This window comes from Vulpes vulpes, chromosome 7, assembly GCF_048418805.1.
Source record: "Vulpes vulpes isolate BD-2025 chromosome 7, VulVul3, whole genome shotgun sequence".
NCBI lineage: Eukaryota > Metazoa > Chordata > Mammalia > Carnivora > Canidae > Vulpes > Vulpes vulpes.
This window is the reverse complement of record NC_132786.1, coordinates 31871180-31889942: the sequence shown is the minus strand read 5'-3', so window position 1 is coordinate 31889942 and position 18763 is coordinate 31871180. Positions and strand designations below refer to the sequence as shown.

General features: G+C 45.9%; 1 protein-coding gene across 3 annotated transcripts in view; it reads right to left on the bottom strand.

Annotated features, from left to right (window-relative positions):
• The window catches only part of RAB11FIP1 (RAB11 family interacting protein 1), a 28195-nt gene extending 9936 nt beyond the window's left edge, over positions 1-18259 (bottom strand). For 2 of the 3 annotated variants that reach the window (XM_072763520.1, XM_072763523.1), the window contains exons 1-3: positions 17825-18259; positions 2528-2970; positions 593-1394 (exon numbers count right to left, since the gene is read on the bottom strand). In XM_072763520.1, coding sequence (XP_072619621.1) covers positions 593-1394; positions 2528-2970; positions 17825-18201 — 1622 coding nt within the window. In that variant the 5' untranslated portion in view covers positions 18202-18259. Of the gene's footprint in view, positions 1-592; positions 1395-2527; positions 2971-17512; positions 17759-17824 lie in introns of those variants that run through there. The other variant, XM_072763521.1, reaches the window with a different exon arrangement.
• Positions 18260-18763: the final 504 nt, after the last annotated feature.

Below are 18763 nucleotides of genomic sequence, written 5' to 3'. Positions count from 1 at the left end.
CAGACCACAGAAACATTGTCAGTGTGAATGTGAGTCATGCTGAAAGCAGAAGCCCCCCGACGCTCACTCAGGCTTTTGCAACAAGATGCACAACTGAACACTCAGAGAACCGTCCCAGGCATCCTCGAGAGTGGACCAAAGGCCTCCCGTGCCAGCAAAGCAATGCCACGTTGCAAGGAGGAAAGATACCATCCTCCTGAAAGGGCAATATGTGATAAGAACTTTAAACAAAAAAAGAACTTTAAATAAAAACACATGTTCTGCTCATACCACAGCCAAAACCTGGCATTCCCATTTGTATACTCAGAGTCAGCTGCAAAGCATGGTTTTCCACGGGGGTCTGATTATCTTACTGAGATGGACAGACCACGCCTGCTGGCAGGGGCTTTGGGCTGGGATGCACCACTGCAGCCCTGGCAGGGTGGGCCAGGCAGGCAGTATAGGCTGATAAAAATAACTCAGAAGATGAAATGCTTGCCATACACAGCTACGACCACAGACCAGCAAGCAAGATCTGCTCGGCCAGTAGACCTTGCTGACTACCCTGGACAGTGAGGTGTGGGCCCCCTGCCCGAGGAGGGCTAGGACTCACCGCGGCTTGACAGCTTTCGTTTGCGGTGCCCTCGTAGAGCCGACGGGGGGTGTGGGTTCAAACGTGAGCTGTCGGTCAGGTTCAGGTTCTGTGACCTGCACTTCTTCAAACGGGTTCAGGAAGCGGCCCTGTCCAAAGACAACGGCCACAGTATCCTTCTCAGATCGTTTCCCTAGGTCTTCGTCAGGCCCTGGCTGGTCCTCCCTCGGTTTGACTTCCATCGATGTGCCTTCTGTCTCCTTCCCTGGGATGGTAGGAGGGCTTCCGCCTTCGCTGCCCTTGGCTGCGTCCTTCTTTCCCGTCACCAGGGACAGCAAAGAGGACTTCTTATTCTCCTGCTTCTTGCTCTCTTTGGTTTCCTTTGCAGCCTCCAAGCTCGCTGGTGCTGCGTTCTCCCGAATATCCCCACTGACCTGTGGCCGGTAGGACGGCAGAGACATGGATTTGAGAGAGTCCTTTGTGGAAGACTCAGACAACCGCCTGTCGGAAGACACTGCCCCTCCATCCCCAGGCTCCTTCCAAGGCCGAGTCGCCAGGTTTTCGGTGGAAGAGAACAGATGCTTCTTCCGGAAGCCCTGGGGAGACGGGGAAGAGGAGGGAGTGCTCTCCTTCGTCTCGCCCTTGGTTTCCGGCTGCTCCAAGTAAACATGGTTCCCATTGATACAGACGTTAGAGCGAGAAAGGACATCATTCTTAGACCGAAGGCCACCAAAAAAGGAGGGTCCTTCCCTCTTGGGCAGGCTGAAATTGCTCTGGTTCAGTTGCTTAGGATCTGCACTCTCTGTTCTCTTGGGAGACATGACTGCAGGGAAGAAAAACAAAAACCAAAAGGAAACAAGTTAAACGAGTGGTTCACAACTGGAAAGGGGTGACATCTCTCCGTGCCTGAATACATTTTTGTTTACTGGCATGACGGTGTGTTACAGCATCTAACAGGTAGAAGCCAGGGATGCGGCTAAAGATCCTACAATGCATGGGGCAGCCCCTACAACAAGGAGTTATCTGGCCCAAGCTGCCAAGAGTGCTGAGGTCCAGAAACCCTGCATTAAACCAATGAGAAGGGCCGAATCTGGCCAAAAGTAAGAATTTAGGCATTGAAATTGAAGTTCAAATTCACAGTTAAAGGAACTAGATTCCTCAACCTTAATTAAGGATAATTCCCATGAAGGTTAAACACATTAATAGGATCTCAATAAATACCTGATGAACTAATGAAATGTCAGAATTACTCTAAGGTTCCATGATTTTACCCTTAATTAAAAAAAAAGAAAAACCTGGATGCATGCATTCTGTTAATTCCAAAAGCTTTTTTATATATATACAGATTTTATTTATTTGAGATAGAGCATGAACAGGGGGAGAGCCAGAGGGAGAAGCAGGCTCCCCGCTGAGCAGGGAGCCTAAGGTGGGGCTTGATCCCAGGATCCTGGGATCGTGATCTGAGCCAAAGGCAAATGCTTATGACTGAGCCACCCAGGCGCCCCCTCAGAGCTTTTTTTAATGGACATCAGCAACAGAGCCAGACATTTTAGAAAAGGAATTTATACATTCTTAGAAACCAGAGCACTTAGAAATAGAGAAGACTTTGTAACCAAGATTATCCACCATAATGACCATCGTCACCACCATCATGGCCATCATCACCAGCTCCCTCATGATCATCATTTCAGTAACCAAGGAACCAAATCAAAATCTTTAAGACTTGTTTCTTCTCTCTCTCTCTCTTTTAAAATATTTTATTTATTTATTCATGTGAGACACAGAAGGGGGGGCAGAGACAGGCAGAGGGAGAGATCGGGTCTCCAGGATCACACCCCAGGCTGCAAGCAGCGCTAAACCGCTGTGCCACCCAGGCTGCCCTGTTTCTTCTCTCTTAAAGCAAAGTAGGCTGAGAGAGAGAAAGAGCGCTCAAGCAAGGAGGAGGAGAAAACTCACCATCCGAGGCAGAAGACGACTCATCCTCATTGTCATCATCCTCCCACCGGGATTGAAAGTCTCCAGGACGAAGCAAGACCTTGTCTGACTTTGACGTAGGCAGGACAGACATGGACTGGGAAAGTGGTGTTTTCTGCAAATTAGACTTGGAAAACAAAGTCTTGATCTTCGATTTCTTTTTCTTGTCTTTTAAAGGAGACTCATCGTCACTATCAGCTGAGGGCGTCACGCTGGGAACGATGGCGGAGACAGTGTCCGATGCATTGTCCTTAGGTTTCCCCTTGATCTTGTCCTTCAGCTTCCCAAATGGATTCCGAGACTTGTCTTTCATGGAGAGGTCAAACATGCTAGCAGTCATGTTGTTTCTCATAAACTGGATGTCAACCTCAATTTCTCCTCGCTCTTTATCCTTCTTTCCTGGTTTGGATTTCAAGGTGTACCACCTACAAGGAGAAAGGCTGAGAGGTTACATTGGGATCAAAAAGCCTAAAACAATGTTCACAGTCCCCATTGACTGGCCTCTCTTCTCTGCTACCACCAGCCTCTTATATAAACATATTCTTGGACTCTCTTCTTGGGAGTAGAGGGTGGGACAGGGACTGAGGTCAGGACTGGTAATTTTATTTTTGAGAAGACACCCACTAGGCAAAGCTATGATTGGATCTTATACTTCATGTATAGTCACTTAGAATCTTGATTCAATAGCTATTTCTGAAAATAAAATAAATAAAATATCCCATCAAATCATTTCCTATGACTGGTATTTTTCTTCAATAGAGTAAAAATGCAAAGATCTCATACAAACAGTTAAGAAGACAAAATGCAAATTTATGTAAAAATCTCAGAAAAAAAAGCGAGTTTATAGGATGGTCCCTGTCAGGGAATAATAGAAAATATAAGACAGAGTAAATGCTTATATGTGTTGTTCGTTTGTTTCAAAAAGAGTGAAACAAAAGCCAGTCACAGAATAACAAATATTGTATGACTCTACATATATTAGCACCCAAAACAGTCTAATTCATAGAATAGAATGGCTGTTGCCAGGGGCTGAGGGCAGAAGTGAATGAACAATTAGTATTTAATGGGTACAGTTTCAGTTGGGGAAATAAAAAAGTTCTGGACAGGGATGGTGGTGATGGTTGCACCAAAATGTGAATGTACTTAATGCCATAGAACTATACACTAAAAAATGGCTACAATGGCATATTTTGCTATATATATTTTACTAAACTAAAAAAAAAAAAAAAAAAGGAAATTGAAAGGAGGCATCGTTTCCTAGTTTAATAATCAGAAGAGGAGTATTTCAAACATTATTCAAGTATTTCAACTGGTCATTTGCAAACGATTTCACGATGTGGCAAATATTCTTTTTTTTTCATATTTTATTTATTTATTCATGAGAGACACAGAGGGAGGCAGAGACAGAGGCAGAGGCAGAGGGAGAAGCAGGTTCCCTGAGGGGAGCCTGATGTGGGATTCAATTCCAGGACCCGGGGATCATGCCCTGAGCCAAAGGCAGATGCTCAACCACTGACCCACCGAAGCGTCCTGATATGGCGAATATTCTATCTGCCCAACTCTACTGAAAGACAGACTTCAGAAAAAGGGAATCCCTCTGCATTTTCCATCGGTGAACTGCAAGAATGTGAGCCTGATTAGCAGCATGACTGCTACAGAGCACAGAAGTCTGAATACATGGTCCACCAACAGCCATCCCTGGGGTTTCCAGCACAGACTGAGAAACCACATGTGGATGTTCTTTGCAGTGACCTACTTAAGAGCTGAGGGCCATGGACATTAAGGAAATGATAGGTTTGCTCAAATGAGCACAATTTCCTTTCTCACCCTCAACAGGTCTTGCTCACAGGGCACATCACTGCCTCACTACCTTAGCTTACTATACACTGAGAAGAAAGGGGCACAGAGAAGCAGACACCTAACACTTATACAGCGCCTATGGTATACCTGGTATACCTGACACTGTGCACACTTAGGGACATCCTCATCTAAGTCTCGCAAGAATGACACGGAGTGTACATTATACCCATTTTACGAAGACAGTGAGGCTCACAAGTGAGGTCATTCATACGAGGTATTGTGACTGGTAAAGGGTATAAGCAGAATTCTGAATCAGTTCTGCATTTCTCCAAAGCTCCTAATTCTTTCTCTTACACCAAGAGTCCTGCTTTGCACTGTCTCCGAACTCACCACCTTCCAATGGCCATCTTCGCAACACATGAGAGGAGGGCTCAGATTCAAATTCTTTCCGATGCAAGTTTAAGATGCTCACTTAAAAGTCCTCACATTAAGAAAATACTAAGGAAAAAAAAAGTGTTCTCGGAAGAAAGGGGGAAAACCCACCATAGCCAGCCACCCATCATAAATCATAAGATTGTATAAAAGTTCAGTATGCAAAGTCATCAAGAAGAATTTAAACTAGATTTAAAAAAATATAGCCAACATTGGAGAAAGTGATGTGAGCTATGATTCTGGACCTTTAGGGGGAAATCTTTTATGGTTTTTAAAACCACAGGCCACAGCTGGAGGCTGGGGGGAGATGGAAGGTGTTTATACACAACCTCATCCCGGCCAGTCTGGTGTCTTTCCACTATATTTTCCAAGACCGAACCTGGAATAGTTTGCATGTTTGTCATTTAGACGTCCAGAGGATTATTTGTATTTTTCTCTTCAGACAGTCACGTGGCTAAATGGTAGCCCTGGTGATGAAGGGTGGTTAGCTTTTGTAAATATCCATTGCAGGCACCTGGAAAGGAGAAGTTGCTGAAAGCTGACTGTGGAGCTCAGATGACCACAGAGGCCACAAGCAGTTTCATCTTTCCACCCTGGGGAGGTGAGTCAGTCAGGTCAGGTCGCCTCCCCAAGCTCGCCTCTCCCCTTAGTCTTGCAGGGGATGCCGAGGTGACCTGCAGAGCTTGCTGTGGACAGTTTCTGGGACTAGCCCACCCTTCCAAAAGTATCAGCGCCAGTCTGTTTGTTTGGAGTGAAGCTACAACTAACTCTAGAGTCCTCCCTGGGGGACCTATTATTATCTGATGCACAGGTTCGGTCTCCGGGTACTAAAGTGGGATTTGTTTAGGGAACTTCTAAAACCACTAGGAGGTGTGAATAGATGCTTCAGCAACTGTTCCTATCATTTATTTTCATGGGCATACCTAAAACCAAACACCAGGCAGCCAAGAAAGTCACAGGGCTATTTAAGGATGTGAAAAGCAGACTGAATCACAGGTAAGCAACCCGCATGCAAATGTTCAGAATTTTTAAAAATCTGTGCTTGGCTTTATTAAAGCTGGAAAGAAGACAGGAATTGTTTCTTTTAACAATATTACCCTCATTATTAAATTTAAACCATTTAAGCAAGGGTTCTTTTGGCACAAGCATAATTCAATAATAAATGAAAGCCGTGATTCATAAATGTCTCACCCTAAAGAACCCAAACCAGACACGTTCGTGGGTTTCAACATTCAAGCATCAATTCGATTTTAAGGTTTTTTTTTAAGATTTTATTTATTTATTTGACACACAGAGAGAGCTCATCCACATGCAGGGGGAGTGGAAGGCAGAGGGAGAGGGAGAAGCAGGCTCCCCACCAAGGGTGCTGGGGCTCCATCCCAGGACCCTGAGATCATGACCTCAGCCAAATGCAGATGCTTAACTGACTGAGCCACCCAGGTGCCCCAATTTTAAGTTTTCTACCCATTTGGTTTTTTTAGCTCACTTAATTCCATCACCTCACGGAAATAGTTTATAAATAATAAAGTCCCAGCATGGCCACACAGCCTGTGATGGCAGTATGGCTGTGTTCCAGCATTACCTTTCATGTAGGCCCAGAAAGCTTGAATTATCTCAGAAATCAGGGCTGGGTTCATTTTCCTAGTCCAAAGGGCAGAGTACAGAAAGAAAGCCATAATCCCAAGGTAGTGAGTTTGTTTTTAAGCCCATGTTCTGGAAAAATCCCGCAAACTATCAAGAAAATTAAGTGATCTCTTCTATAATCAAATAAATATTTTAAATTATTATTAAAAACTCAGTTCTTCAAAAATTAAAAGGATCTCTGAATACATAGAAAATGACGAAAACTTATATAAACTGTATTTTAAAGGAATAACAGGCATGAGGTAAAAATTCAAATCATACTAAATGGTACAATATGAAAACTTCAATCTTCGTACCCCTCCACACCCCTCAGCCAAGTGATGGTCCTGGGCATATATAAACAAAAATGCCTATTATCCAAATGGGCTGTCCTGCTTTTCAGAGGTTTTTGAGTTTGGGGTTTTGGGTTTTTTGGTCAAACTGAAAAAGACAACACCTAAAAATATAGAAAAATTCATTTATGTCTTCTATTGCCTGAGTTCACACTGTCAAATCTCCTGGGCTTTTAAATAGTCACTTTGAGAAGAGCTAAAATTATCCAACCTTGCCCAATTCTCAGGTCCGGTATGCTTCAGAGCACCTCTGTTTCTCACTACGTGGCTCAAATACATGGAAAGCTGATCACAGGGGCCCTTCCATCGGAATGTGGCAGGGTGAGGGCAGTGTGGTTCCTGCTCTGGGGAAATGAAAAGTCTCACAGCAATGCAGACTTTCGGGATTATACTTGTAAAGGACTGGCTGGTACGCCTCAAAAATAATCTTTCTGCAGCTGAAACAAACATGTTTTTCCTTTAAAACATTCTAAGGGCAGACATGTACAGAGAAATGATGGCTTCAAAGATTCAATTCAAACATTTTTACATAGTAGATACTGAAAATACCAAATGAAAAGGCCAGATTCTGCCCTAAAAAGCATACTCTCTGGGGATGCCTGGGTGGCTCAAAGGTTGAGCACCTGGCTTGGGCTCAGGGTGTGATCATGGGTCCAGGAATCCAGTCCCACATTGGGCTCCCTGCAAGGAGTCTGCTTCTCCCTCTATGTCTCTGCTTCTCTCTCTCATGAATGAATGAATGAATGAATGAATGAATGAATAAATAAATAAACCATTAAAAAAAAAAAAAAAAAGGCATACCCTCCAGTGGGAGAAAGAGGCCAGGCTCACCAAACATCAGAGTGTTACCTTAGGACCATTGCTGCCTTTTTCTTTCTGATTTTGAAGCATGAGAAAATAATTAGACATGGGAAGAAATGTCTGCTAAAGTATACAATTTCATCCCAAATAAGGACTCTCACACACAAACAAGGTCAGTCCTCAACAAAATTGAATCCCAAGGAGCTATGCAAACCACCTACTTATGGGCTCCAGCAAAATAAATTAATACTGCATACTTGTATTAGACACAGGACGCTCCAGGAAAGGGAGGGGAAGAAAGATTCCCAGCTCTACAGTTACTTCAGCACACTCATGTGTGTTAACTTCAAGGGATCCTTGTCTGTGGGTCCAGGTGGGACTCCAGGGGCAGTGGTAGACAGCCTATTTCTCTCCTGAAAAATCTCCACTGTGACTCGTAGCATGAGTCACCTCCACGGTAACCAAGCATCATGACCCAGGGGATTATGGCCTCAGGTGAGGGAAGAAGCAGGAAGAACAGAACAGCACCTAATGGAGTGTGTGACACGGAGGGCACTCTCCATCTTCCTTAGATGAAGTTTTTAATAGCAATTCATTAGCTGGCTTACTAATAGAAATAAGGCAAAAAATCACGTGGGGTTGGCAGTCGAGAGCATCTAAAAGGTGTTCTGAAGAGGGGTGAGTCTATCTAGGTGAAATGTCTACACCCCTCACTTGGTAGCCTAGAAGCAATGCCATAGCAAGCAGGGACAGAGACATTTATGACCCATAAAATGTTTGTGGTGTGTACCCTACAGAGGCTAACTAGTTTAACAAGTTTGATTATTGCCCTCGGTAGTTGGTCATCATTACCTAACTCTGAATGCAGAAGGACCAATGGGCCAACCTCCCCTTCTTAGGTGGCCCTTCCTTTCTGCCCATAGTCAACAATTTAGAAGAATTTGTGGTAAGCCATGAGAGAAACAAATGGCTCACTTTTTTTTTTTACCCCAGCCCCTAAGACAGCCACTCTAGCAGCACTGAAAGGCTACCTGTAGCCACCATACTCATTCCTAAAAGCTGGCAAGTGACACACTAAAGGAGAGAGAACAGAAAAGCAGGCTGAAAAATGCTTTGGGTCTTTTCCATATTATGTGCTCTATGGAAATTCTCTTAGAAAGTGAGCACAACAGGCTACAGAAAATTTTTTGTTAGTATTGCCCGAGTGGCTCAGTTGGTTAAGCACCTGACTCTTGATCTCAGCTCAGGTTTTGATCTCAGGGTTGTAAGTTCAAGCCCTGTGTCGAACTGGGCATGGAGGGAGGAAAGAAAGAGGAAGGAAGGAAGAAGGAAGGGAAGAAGGAAGGAGAAAGAGAGAAAGAGAAAAAAAGAAAAAAGAGAGAAAAAGAGATTTTAGTAATTTTTTTACATTAAGCTCACTTTCATGCTAATCTGACCATTATTATCTTTTTATGTATCTTCTCGAGGTTTTTTTCTTGTACATTTTAACAGTCAAGAGCTGAGAGACTTTAGGTAAGTTACTTAACCTCTCTGTGGCTCAGACTCCTCCTCGGAAACAGGGCTAAAAAGCACCTACTTCATCAGGATGTTATGAAAATAAAATGACCTAATAAACATCAAGTGCTTAGAACAGTGCCTGGTACTTAGTAAGCATTCGGTAAGTGTTAGCTATAATCCTTACTCAGGTGTAACCAGAGCATACATGCAATTTTATTTATAGTGTGTTGTACATTATTGCCCCACAGACTTCATACCTGCCATTTCCAATGGCTGCATGACCTTCCGTGAAGTGCATGTATACCACGGTCTACCCATTCAGACAGTTCTCGGAAGGGAACATAAGATATTAACATATCTGACGGGCTATACTCTTAGTCACCCAACCTTGTCCATCAAATCCAAATAACAATGGTTTGCACGTGAAGGGAGGAGGAAAAGACTCAGTTACAAAATCAGTTTGTATTAACAATTTCCAAAATTAAAAAGGACAAAAGGGTTTTTAAAATACATTGATCGGTGTAGATTTCCTGTAACTTACTGAGAGATTTAATGACCCTCAGACAAAACTCTTAAGTGTTTCTCCAGAGCAGGAGCAAGAAGCAGAGGGCTTCCAAACCCTTGCGGAGAGACACAACTGACTGCAGTAGCAGAATCAAGACCTATGTTCTAAGTGGAAAGTAATTACTCCGTGCTAAACTCCTTGTAGGTGAGGACTGAAAGTGATAGCAAGCATCAGTTTTAAGATTCTCTAAAAATCAGAAAAATGGGGGCACGAGGGTGGCTTAGTTGGTTGAGCACCTGCCTTGGGCTCAGGTCATGATCCCAGGGTCCCTGCTCGGTGAGGAGGCCGCTTCTCCCTTTCCCTCTGCCCTTTCCCTCTGCCTCTCCCTGCCTTGTACTCGCAATCTCTCAAATAAATAATTTTTTTTTTTAATTAACAATAGAGCAGCCCCGGTGGCTCAGAGGTTTAGCACCACCTTCAGCCCAGGGCCTGATCCTGGAGACCCGGGATGGAGTCCCACGTTGTCGGGCTCCCTGCATGAAGCCTGCTTCTCCCTCTGCCTCTCCCTCTCTCTCTCTGTGTGTGTGACTATCATAAATAAATAAAAATTAAAAAAAAATTAGAAAAATCAATGCATTCTTAAACATGGAAGACTACCTCTCTTATAATTGTTTACTTACTGACTTCTTTTTTACTTGATCGTATCTCAAAAAGCCACAAACATTCTACCATCAGATTGGGTCTCTCACCTCTTGCCCAGTTGGCCTGTCAAAGAACAACCTCATCGCCATCACAGGGTTTTCTATCACTCACGCCAAGAGACTTTAAGAATGGGACAAAAATGCAGCAGCCTGGTTCCCCATCTCTTGACCAGGACAAAAGAAAACACACAGCCCCCGCAGAAAGGGACCTAACAGCCCTCTCCCCACCACCCCCAGACAGATTTGCACTCTTTCAAGGAGACTTCCTGGCAAGGAAGTAAAGTATCTATGATTTTTATCTCGCAATCAAGATAAGTCCCAAGAAGGAGAGGGAAAAACCCCACATTTTAAAATCCTGATTTAACAACTGATGATTAGCAAAAATGAGAAGTGCCATTAGGTACAAGGAAAACCCCACCAGACCTGTGCTGGAGGAAGCAACACCCTCAAAGTCACATCCCAGGACCCAGCCGCCCTGGGGCCCTCTGCACAGGACACCCATTCTTCAAGATTACAAGGGGCCTTTTCAGACCAGGCTTTCTGGAAGCCTTAATTGTTCCACCTAGTTTAGCCACGTCCTTTCTCATAAAAGAGTATTTTAAAAGTGAAGTGTGCAGCAGCCGCGCCCCTAGAAACATTTTTCTGGGATTTCTTATAAATGCCTCCCCTCTCCTGCATTCAAAGGCCAGCATTCAGGAAAGGACACTTAATTACCACTGCCTTTTTTCTCTCCACAGGCACATTCCTCAATGTGTCCCTCGGGGACACCCTGGAGACTAAAATCCTTGATTTTTTTCTAACAGATTATCTACAGACTTCTCCCTGCAGGAAAGGAATTTCTCATCTCATTAGGAGCTGAGAGCAGCTCTTTTGCCAAAGGCATCCCTAGCAGAAGGTAACCTGCTTCTTCGGTGTTAAGGCACTGGCAAACACGCCACAGCCCAAACTGAGAAATCTGAAAGAAGCAGAGCTCTGACTTCATACCCCAGACCCCCTCGTCTTTAATCTACCAGGCTGAATGTAAGATTAAATGCTTTTCCACATCCACGCTGGCAAACAACTGCCTGTCCTGTGCCCACGGGGACCTCAGCCATTTGTTCACTCACACACGTTATGAGGTGCTGCATCAGGTCACATAGCAAAAAACAAGACGAAAGTGGTCCCTGGCCAAGGGAGAGGCAGGCGAAGCTAGGCCTGGTCCCCTGAGCCAGCTGGGGCACCAGATCTGACTCAGGACACCTTAAGAGGAGTGGTTCTCAAACAAATGATCTTGGCGGTGGACTGATTTTCTTCAAACAACCAATACAGGGTTGGCTGGGGTGTTGATTTTGTTGGAATTCAAAGCCCCCCCCCCCCCCCCCCCAGGCTTAGAGATCTGCACAAGACTCAGAATCAAAGGCCACCCAAGGGATGGCCCTGGGATGAAGATAAGGCCTTTTATCACTTTCTCTGTTAGGCTAGGGCTTCTTAATCCTTCTGGAACTAAGCCACAGTGAGTGACTCCATGAGTGTAGAGCACAGAGCATGGTTTTCTAGGATGTATGGCAACTAAAATAATAGTATTTTAATGGATATCTAAGATTACTGTTAAGGGGGAAAAGAATAAGTTTAGTAAATCGATTCTGGAGTGGACAGCATTTTAATAGCACGTGTATTGCTTTTAACATAATTATAACATTTTTTAGTTAATCACTACAATTAAAATGACACATCAGATACTATTTACAAAAACCTCCCTCTGACGGTAGTTAGGTAGTTACAGAAACACAATAGAGGTCTTTGTAACCAAAAGGAAGTTTAAGCAAAATGAAAAAGGCACAAGACTCCTTTGTACACTTACCTTCCCTAATGTGAAAAACACGTAAAGGGTTGACTTACTTGCCTCCAGAGTTTTATATTTCACTTATGGGTTTATTTTTCCTAATGTTATATATGATTTTTCTTCCTTTTCTAAGTCCTGTACTCCTTGAAGCAGTGACTCCATCAGCTGTGTTAGAGCCACCATTTAGATTTCATCAGCTACATAAACGATTACAAAACAAAGACTTGGCCTGTATTAAAATTGTAAATACTTGGAGACACACACACACACATGCACACACACATATACACCCTGATTTCAGTAATGTTTCCTACTAATTCATTCCAATAGAAGATTTGACTCACAGGTGTCACTGCCCAAAGCTGTCTTTGTAATGGTGACCTCACTCTCGTATCACAGTGGCTGCTAGGGGAAAGAAAAGTGCCACCACTTCCTGGTTCATTTTCAACAGCAAGCTCTCCTTATTTTATTAGTTCATTTTCATCACTTCCTCTCTCTCACCCCCACCCACAACCAATCCATCAACAAACCAGGCCAACTGAACCTCCAAAATAATTCTGAAACCTACCACCTCTGTCTACCACCATGGCCATCACCCTAGTGCAAGCCACCACCATCAGTAGCCTAGATTAGTGCAACGGACTCCCATTTTGTCGGATTCCAGGCTAGGCCTGCTTCAAATCCATTCTCTACCCAACAGCCACAGTGATTTTTGACTATTCCAGATCACAACACCCCTCTGCTTTTAATACTCAGTGACTTCCCATTGCTCTTAAATGAAGCCCTGCCTTCCTCTTCAGCCACAATCTACACAGTCTCTGCAGCTTCCCAGGTATTCCCACCTCAGGGCCTTTGCACAGGCTTCTCCCTCTACCTCAAGTTCCCTTCCTCTACTTTTCACCAGAAAAATCTGTTTGTGCTTCAGGTTCCTGCCTCCAAGAAGTTATGTGCCATCTCCTTCTTCAAGTCATATCCTTCCAGATCTATCCTCTTATGACACCTGTTCTCTTCCTCTACTTATCACAATATATGATTATTTATTTATGGGTTCATCCATTTAAGGTCTATCTTCCCTACAGGGCTCTGAGCTTCCTGAAAGCAAGGATCAAGTCTGTTTTGGTCACTATTGTTTACACCCTAGTGCTGGGCACATAGTAGGTATTAAAAAAATATTTACTAAAAATATAAGAAGGAGAGCTTGCCATTTGCAACAGCATGGGATGGGCCTAGTAGAGGCTAAGTGTAGTAAGACAGAGAAAGACAAATACCATACAATTTCACTTATATGTGGAACCTAAAGACCAAAACAAATAGCAGAAATGGATTCATCATGACAGAGAACCAAGAGGACGGTTGTCAGGGAGAAGGAAGTGGAGGGATGGGCAAAATGGGCAAAAGGGAGTGGGAGGCTCAGGCTTCTAGTTATGGAATGAGTAAGACGCGGGGATGAAAGGCACAGCATAGGGAACAGTCAGTGGTACTGTAATAGCATTGTACGGTGACAGATGGCAGTTACACTGATGGTGAGCACAACATGACGTACAGCACCGTCATATCACTATGTTGTACACCTGAAACCAATGCGATATTGCGTGTCAACTATACTTCAATTTTTAAAATGTACTATATATATACTTTTAAAGACAAAAGAAAAGGCAGTTGAAACTTTCCCCAAGCTAACTGAATGTCCTACAGATGAAATCATAATCAAGTAAGACCATGAGGGAACATCTTTCACATCACCAGAACAGTGACTCTAAAGCACCCTCCTTCTTCGAAGTCACTGCATCCCGTGGCTATACACAGGTTAGGGTTACTTCTCCCAGAGCTGACCGAGAACTCAGGCTCCCAGCCTAAGCTATCATTTTCCTACACAGGAGTGGGAGGGGCCCCAGGAGAGGCAGGAGGATTTCTCCCCAGTGAAGACCAATTTAATTTTAAGGAGAATCCCAAGAAAGGGAAAATCTAAGCGGTAACATTGTGCCAATTCTCCAATTTGTTACAAAAAAACAAAACAAAACAAAACAAAAACAAAAGCAAAAACCTAAATGCACTTCAGAAACTTGACAGTAGAAGCACCAACACTGACTCCTTATTTATCTCTCGGCTCATCTAAATCGTTTCTCTGCATCCAACTCTTCCAGAAAAACAACTATTGAGTCCTTATTTCTTTTTAATAACCCAGATTTCCTTTGGCAATTTAACTACAGCATCTTACTAACATAATTCTTCAAAATCTCTAACTTTATTAATAACCAGATCCTTTTATATGCAACCAAATTCCCTCCTGCATCTTTAAGAGATGTAAGAAAATGACTCTCCATCTACTCACTCTCTCGTCATGGCTGGAAGACTATGACAGCATTAAGTTTCATGATGTTAGTTACACAGTGGCCTTCGGGTCATCAGACTGAATGGATGTTTATTTTAATCAGTCCTGAACAGATTATTTCTGTATATTTTGTTGCTCTTCGTATCCCAAAAAGTTTTTTTCCCCCTTATGTCTAGGATCCCAAACTACAGGAGACTAGAGAGCTGAGCAGAGAATCCTACAAGGTTGGTCACCTGTTTACGCCTTGCAGATTCATGTCTGTTTTATGATTATAAGACTTTAACTGGTTCTCATTTAACCAAGACCCAACTATGACCTCAGATCTTTAAGAAGCAAGAATATGTGCAAAATTAACGCATTTCCATTTCCTCTTAATGATAAGGGTCATGTACTCTTCTCTATTTTTTTTTAAAGATTTTATTTATTTATTCATGAGAGACACACACAGAGAGAGAGAGAGAGAGAGAGAGAGAGAGGCAGAGGCACAGGCAGAGGGAGAAGCAGGCTCCATGCAAGGAGTCCGACGTGGGACTCGATCCTGGGACTCCAGGATCATGCCCTGGGCCGAAGGCAGGCGCTAAACCACTGAGTCACTCAGGGATCCCCATACACTTTTCTATTAAAAGTATCCTACCTATATGTCAGCTTCTATTTGGTGTTTTTTTTTTTTTTAAGATTTTTAATTTATTTATTCATGAGAAACAGAGAGAGAGACAGAGACACAGGCAGAGGGAGAAGCAGGCTCCATGCAGGGAGCCCAATGCGGAACTTGATTCCAGGACTCCAGAATCATACCCTGGGCTGAAGGCAGGTGCTAAACCACCGAGCCACCCAGGGATCCCCTGTTTGGTGTTTTAAAGATGTGTCATCATACTAAATTTGAGGTCTGCAAAATTTGAGTCACGAAAAGCATAGTTCTCTTGCCTCCAAATGTATGATAGATGAGGGCTTATCAAGAGAACAAAGGGAAATTCTAGCACGGTTAGCTGTTAACGTCTTGAGTTTCTAGACTCTTCTTTGCTCAAGATTAACACACATGCATGCGTACACACAAATAAACCTAGAGACCAAAATTCAAGCTTTTGTTTGTTGCTGGTGTTTAATATCTAACATGGAGTCAAACCATTAATAACTAGTTCAAATGACTTTCCTAGCCTAACTAGTTTCTTTCTGGTAAACTTCTGACTCTCAGTATATATCTCACTCTCCAAATCTCAGCTATCTTGAGCACCCAAGTGATGTACCAGGGCAGCAGAGAGGCTTGGTTTAACTAGGTTCCCTGGCACCTTGGAAAGTCCCAGGAAGCAGCAGATGGAAAGCTTGCAATTCCACGGGCTGCTAAGGGGGGCAAAGAAGACTTCCTTTGCAGTTATGGAAACACACATACCAACTAAGCATCACTTTCCTACAGGTTGATACTGTGACTAAGTTGTAATCAGCTCATACAATAGAGACAGGAGTAACAATGTAGGTTTAGGATTACATTGGCGAGGAAGACAAATGAAGATGCTGGAACCCTTCCTGAAATAGAGATCTTAAGGAGGCTGTCATTTCTCACAAAGCAGTAAAAGAACCTTTTGAGCTGATACACAGGCCCCAGTAATCCAGGAACCAGAAACATCTTATAAATATCAATTAAGCCTGGCAACAAGCTCCATGCATAAATAGGGAAATTTGGGTGTTTAGAGACCGAGCAGCCCGAAGCCTAACAATGAGTCAGGACCAGAGTGGGCACCAGAACCAGGAATCTGGAATCCTCATCTCTGGCTGGTACAGGAGATCTATCTTTCAAGGGAATAAAATGTTCACATGAGAAACAGCAGAAACAGATGATAATATCCGTGCATCTTGGGATGGAACAAGACAAAGGATGGCCAAATGGCACCCAGTTGAACTTGGAAAGGAAGCCAAGCCAAGGCCCCAAATGTTATTTAATCAAATGGAAAATTAGCATTGTTTCAGCGCCTCCTTAGCAAAGGAGGTATACTGGGTATACTCCTTATGGCAATACTCCTTATGGCTTGTAAGTTAATGCCAAGAGATACCCTATTCATCCTCACCTCAAGGCGCTCTATTTTATGTGATTTGAATTCAGAAATGCCTATTCATCTTTGGCCAGATAAGTGAATCAGGTATTGCATTTGCAAGCATGCAAGCTGAAATTGGACCCACGATGCATACAAGGGAATCTGGTAACTTCCAACCCTCTGGCTTTTCCCATCCGCTTCACAAGGGAAGGTTAAAACCCCATTTATATCTAAAGCACCCAATGTGAATCCATGTGCTTCGCAAACTGTAGGAGATGTGGTAATATGACTGACTTGCATGTTTAAGGTCCAGCAAAGTAACCAATTAAGCTAAGGAGGCCAGCTTTTGGTACAGCACTGGAGCATAATCAAACGTTCCGTGGCAAACACCTGCACAAGAGAACAAATAAATGAGTAACACCTTGAAGTGAACTGGGTGAGGCCCAGCTTTCCCTGTGGGAGTGAGATACCCTAGCACACAACTCTAGACTGAGAAGCTACATGTGAGCAGCCATCCATACAGAGCACGACCAGAGAGAACCTGACAAACTCCAAAAAGAAACAATGCCTACCCGGCATTGCTCAAATGCCTCCCACTTTTGCTCAGCCAAGGACTGACCCCGACTCCAACCAGCACTGGGAAGTCCTTACTGACTTGGGGCTCAAGGCAAACACGCCTAATAATTTTCAGACTGGAAGTTAGGACCAAACCGTTCTAGCATCCTTTGGGGGGCGGGGACGCGGGTGGGAGGAGAAAAGGGGAAGAGAAAGAAGCAAATTCTCTTCACCAGCCGTCTCTGGTCTCTGGGCGGCCGGCACTCCTAGTCCTCAGCCTCCACCCCGCAATGTCCGCGCGTGAGCCTCTAGGGCCAGAGTGTCTGCGGGGTTCACCCTCCACCGGATCTTCTTCCCTGAGCCCGGGCCCACACGTTCCCAGCTCCAGGTCCAGGACAGTGAAATACCCAGGAAATGCCCAGCAGATCTGTATCCGACAACCACACCACCCACACTAGTAAGAAGAATTCGTCAGCCCACAAGTATCTTCCATTCATCAAAAATTCATTAAGTGCTTACTAAGTTCCGGGCGCTGAGCCACGTCCCGCAGATGCACACACCCCAGGTGCTCCCCCACCCCCCCCTCACGCGGGCCTCAAAGGAGCGCACGCACCGGGAGGGCCTGCCCGACGGCCTGGAGAAGCCGAAGCTAAGCGAGAAGGCCGCTGTCGCCCGGGAGCCCTGTCCCAAGGCCTGTCTCGGCCCGTCCCCCCGGACCCGGGGCACGGCGACCGCCACGCCCGCTCTACGAGGCTCTCAGCGCCCAGCCGCACGGCCCCGCCCCGCCCCGCCGCCCTCCCGCACGGCCCCCGCCCCCCGGCGCGCGCTCACTGGGTCCTCCTGCGGCCCTGGTCCCGGTGCAGCTCCCGCAGATCCACCTCGGCCCGGCCCAGGAACTTGTCGAGGCCGAGCAGCGCGCGGTGCAGCACGGTGAGCTGCAAGGTGGCGGCGGCGGCGGGCGCGGCCCCGGCGGACAGCAGCGGCGGCAGCTCGAAGGTGGCCTCCTCTCGCCACACCGGCGCGCCCAGGCTGCGCTCCGACACCGACGTGGCGTACTTCTCCTTGCCCACCTGGATCACCGCGTACGCGTCGCTCGTGCCCCCGGGGCCCTTGGCCCGCAGGCCCCGCGCCTGCAGCACCGTCACCTGCACGTGCGTCGGGGACCACACGGCCCCCGGGCCCCGGCCCGCCGAGGCCGCCAGAGACATGGTGACGGCGCCGCTGGGGACCGGAGAGGCCGGGAAGGTGGCGGCGCCGGGCCGGCTCTGCGGCCCGCCCCGCCGCCGCGGCCCCTTTAAGGCTTCCGGCCCCGCCCCCCGCCCCGCCCCGCCCCGCCCCGTCCTCCCGGCCGCCCCGCCCCGCCCCGCCCCCGCCGCCCCGCCTCACCTGCCGCACCCCACCCGGCCTCTGCGGCTCGGGCCCGCGTCTCCGGGGCGGGGGCCGGGAGCGGGGGCTCGGGGGCTTCTGGAGCGAGAGGTGTTGGGACGGGGCGAGGTCGCACGAGCCCGACCTCACTTCCAGGCTGGCCCCGCCAACGGGCGGGCGTGTGACCCGGCATGCATCACTTCTCATCTTTTGGCCTCAGTTTCCTCACCCCTAAAGTGAGATAACGATCACCTCGTGCAACTGCTTTAAAAATGATAACGTAGCCCGGCACATGGGGAGTTGTGGATCAGGAGGTGCCATGAAGGTGACAATGAGCGCGATCCCACAGCCGCTGCTCTTTTGATCTGGGCCAGCCGGTGGTTTGCTCCGGGGACTGCGGGAGCT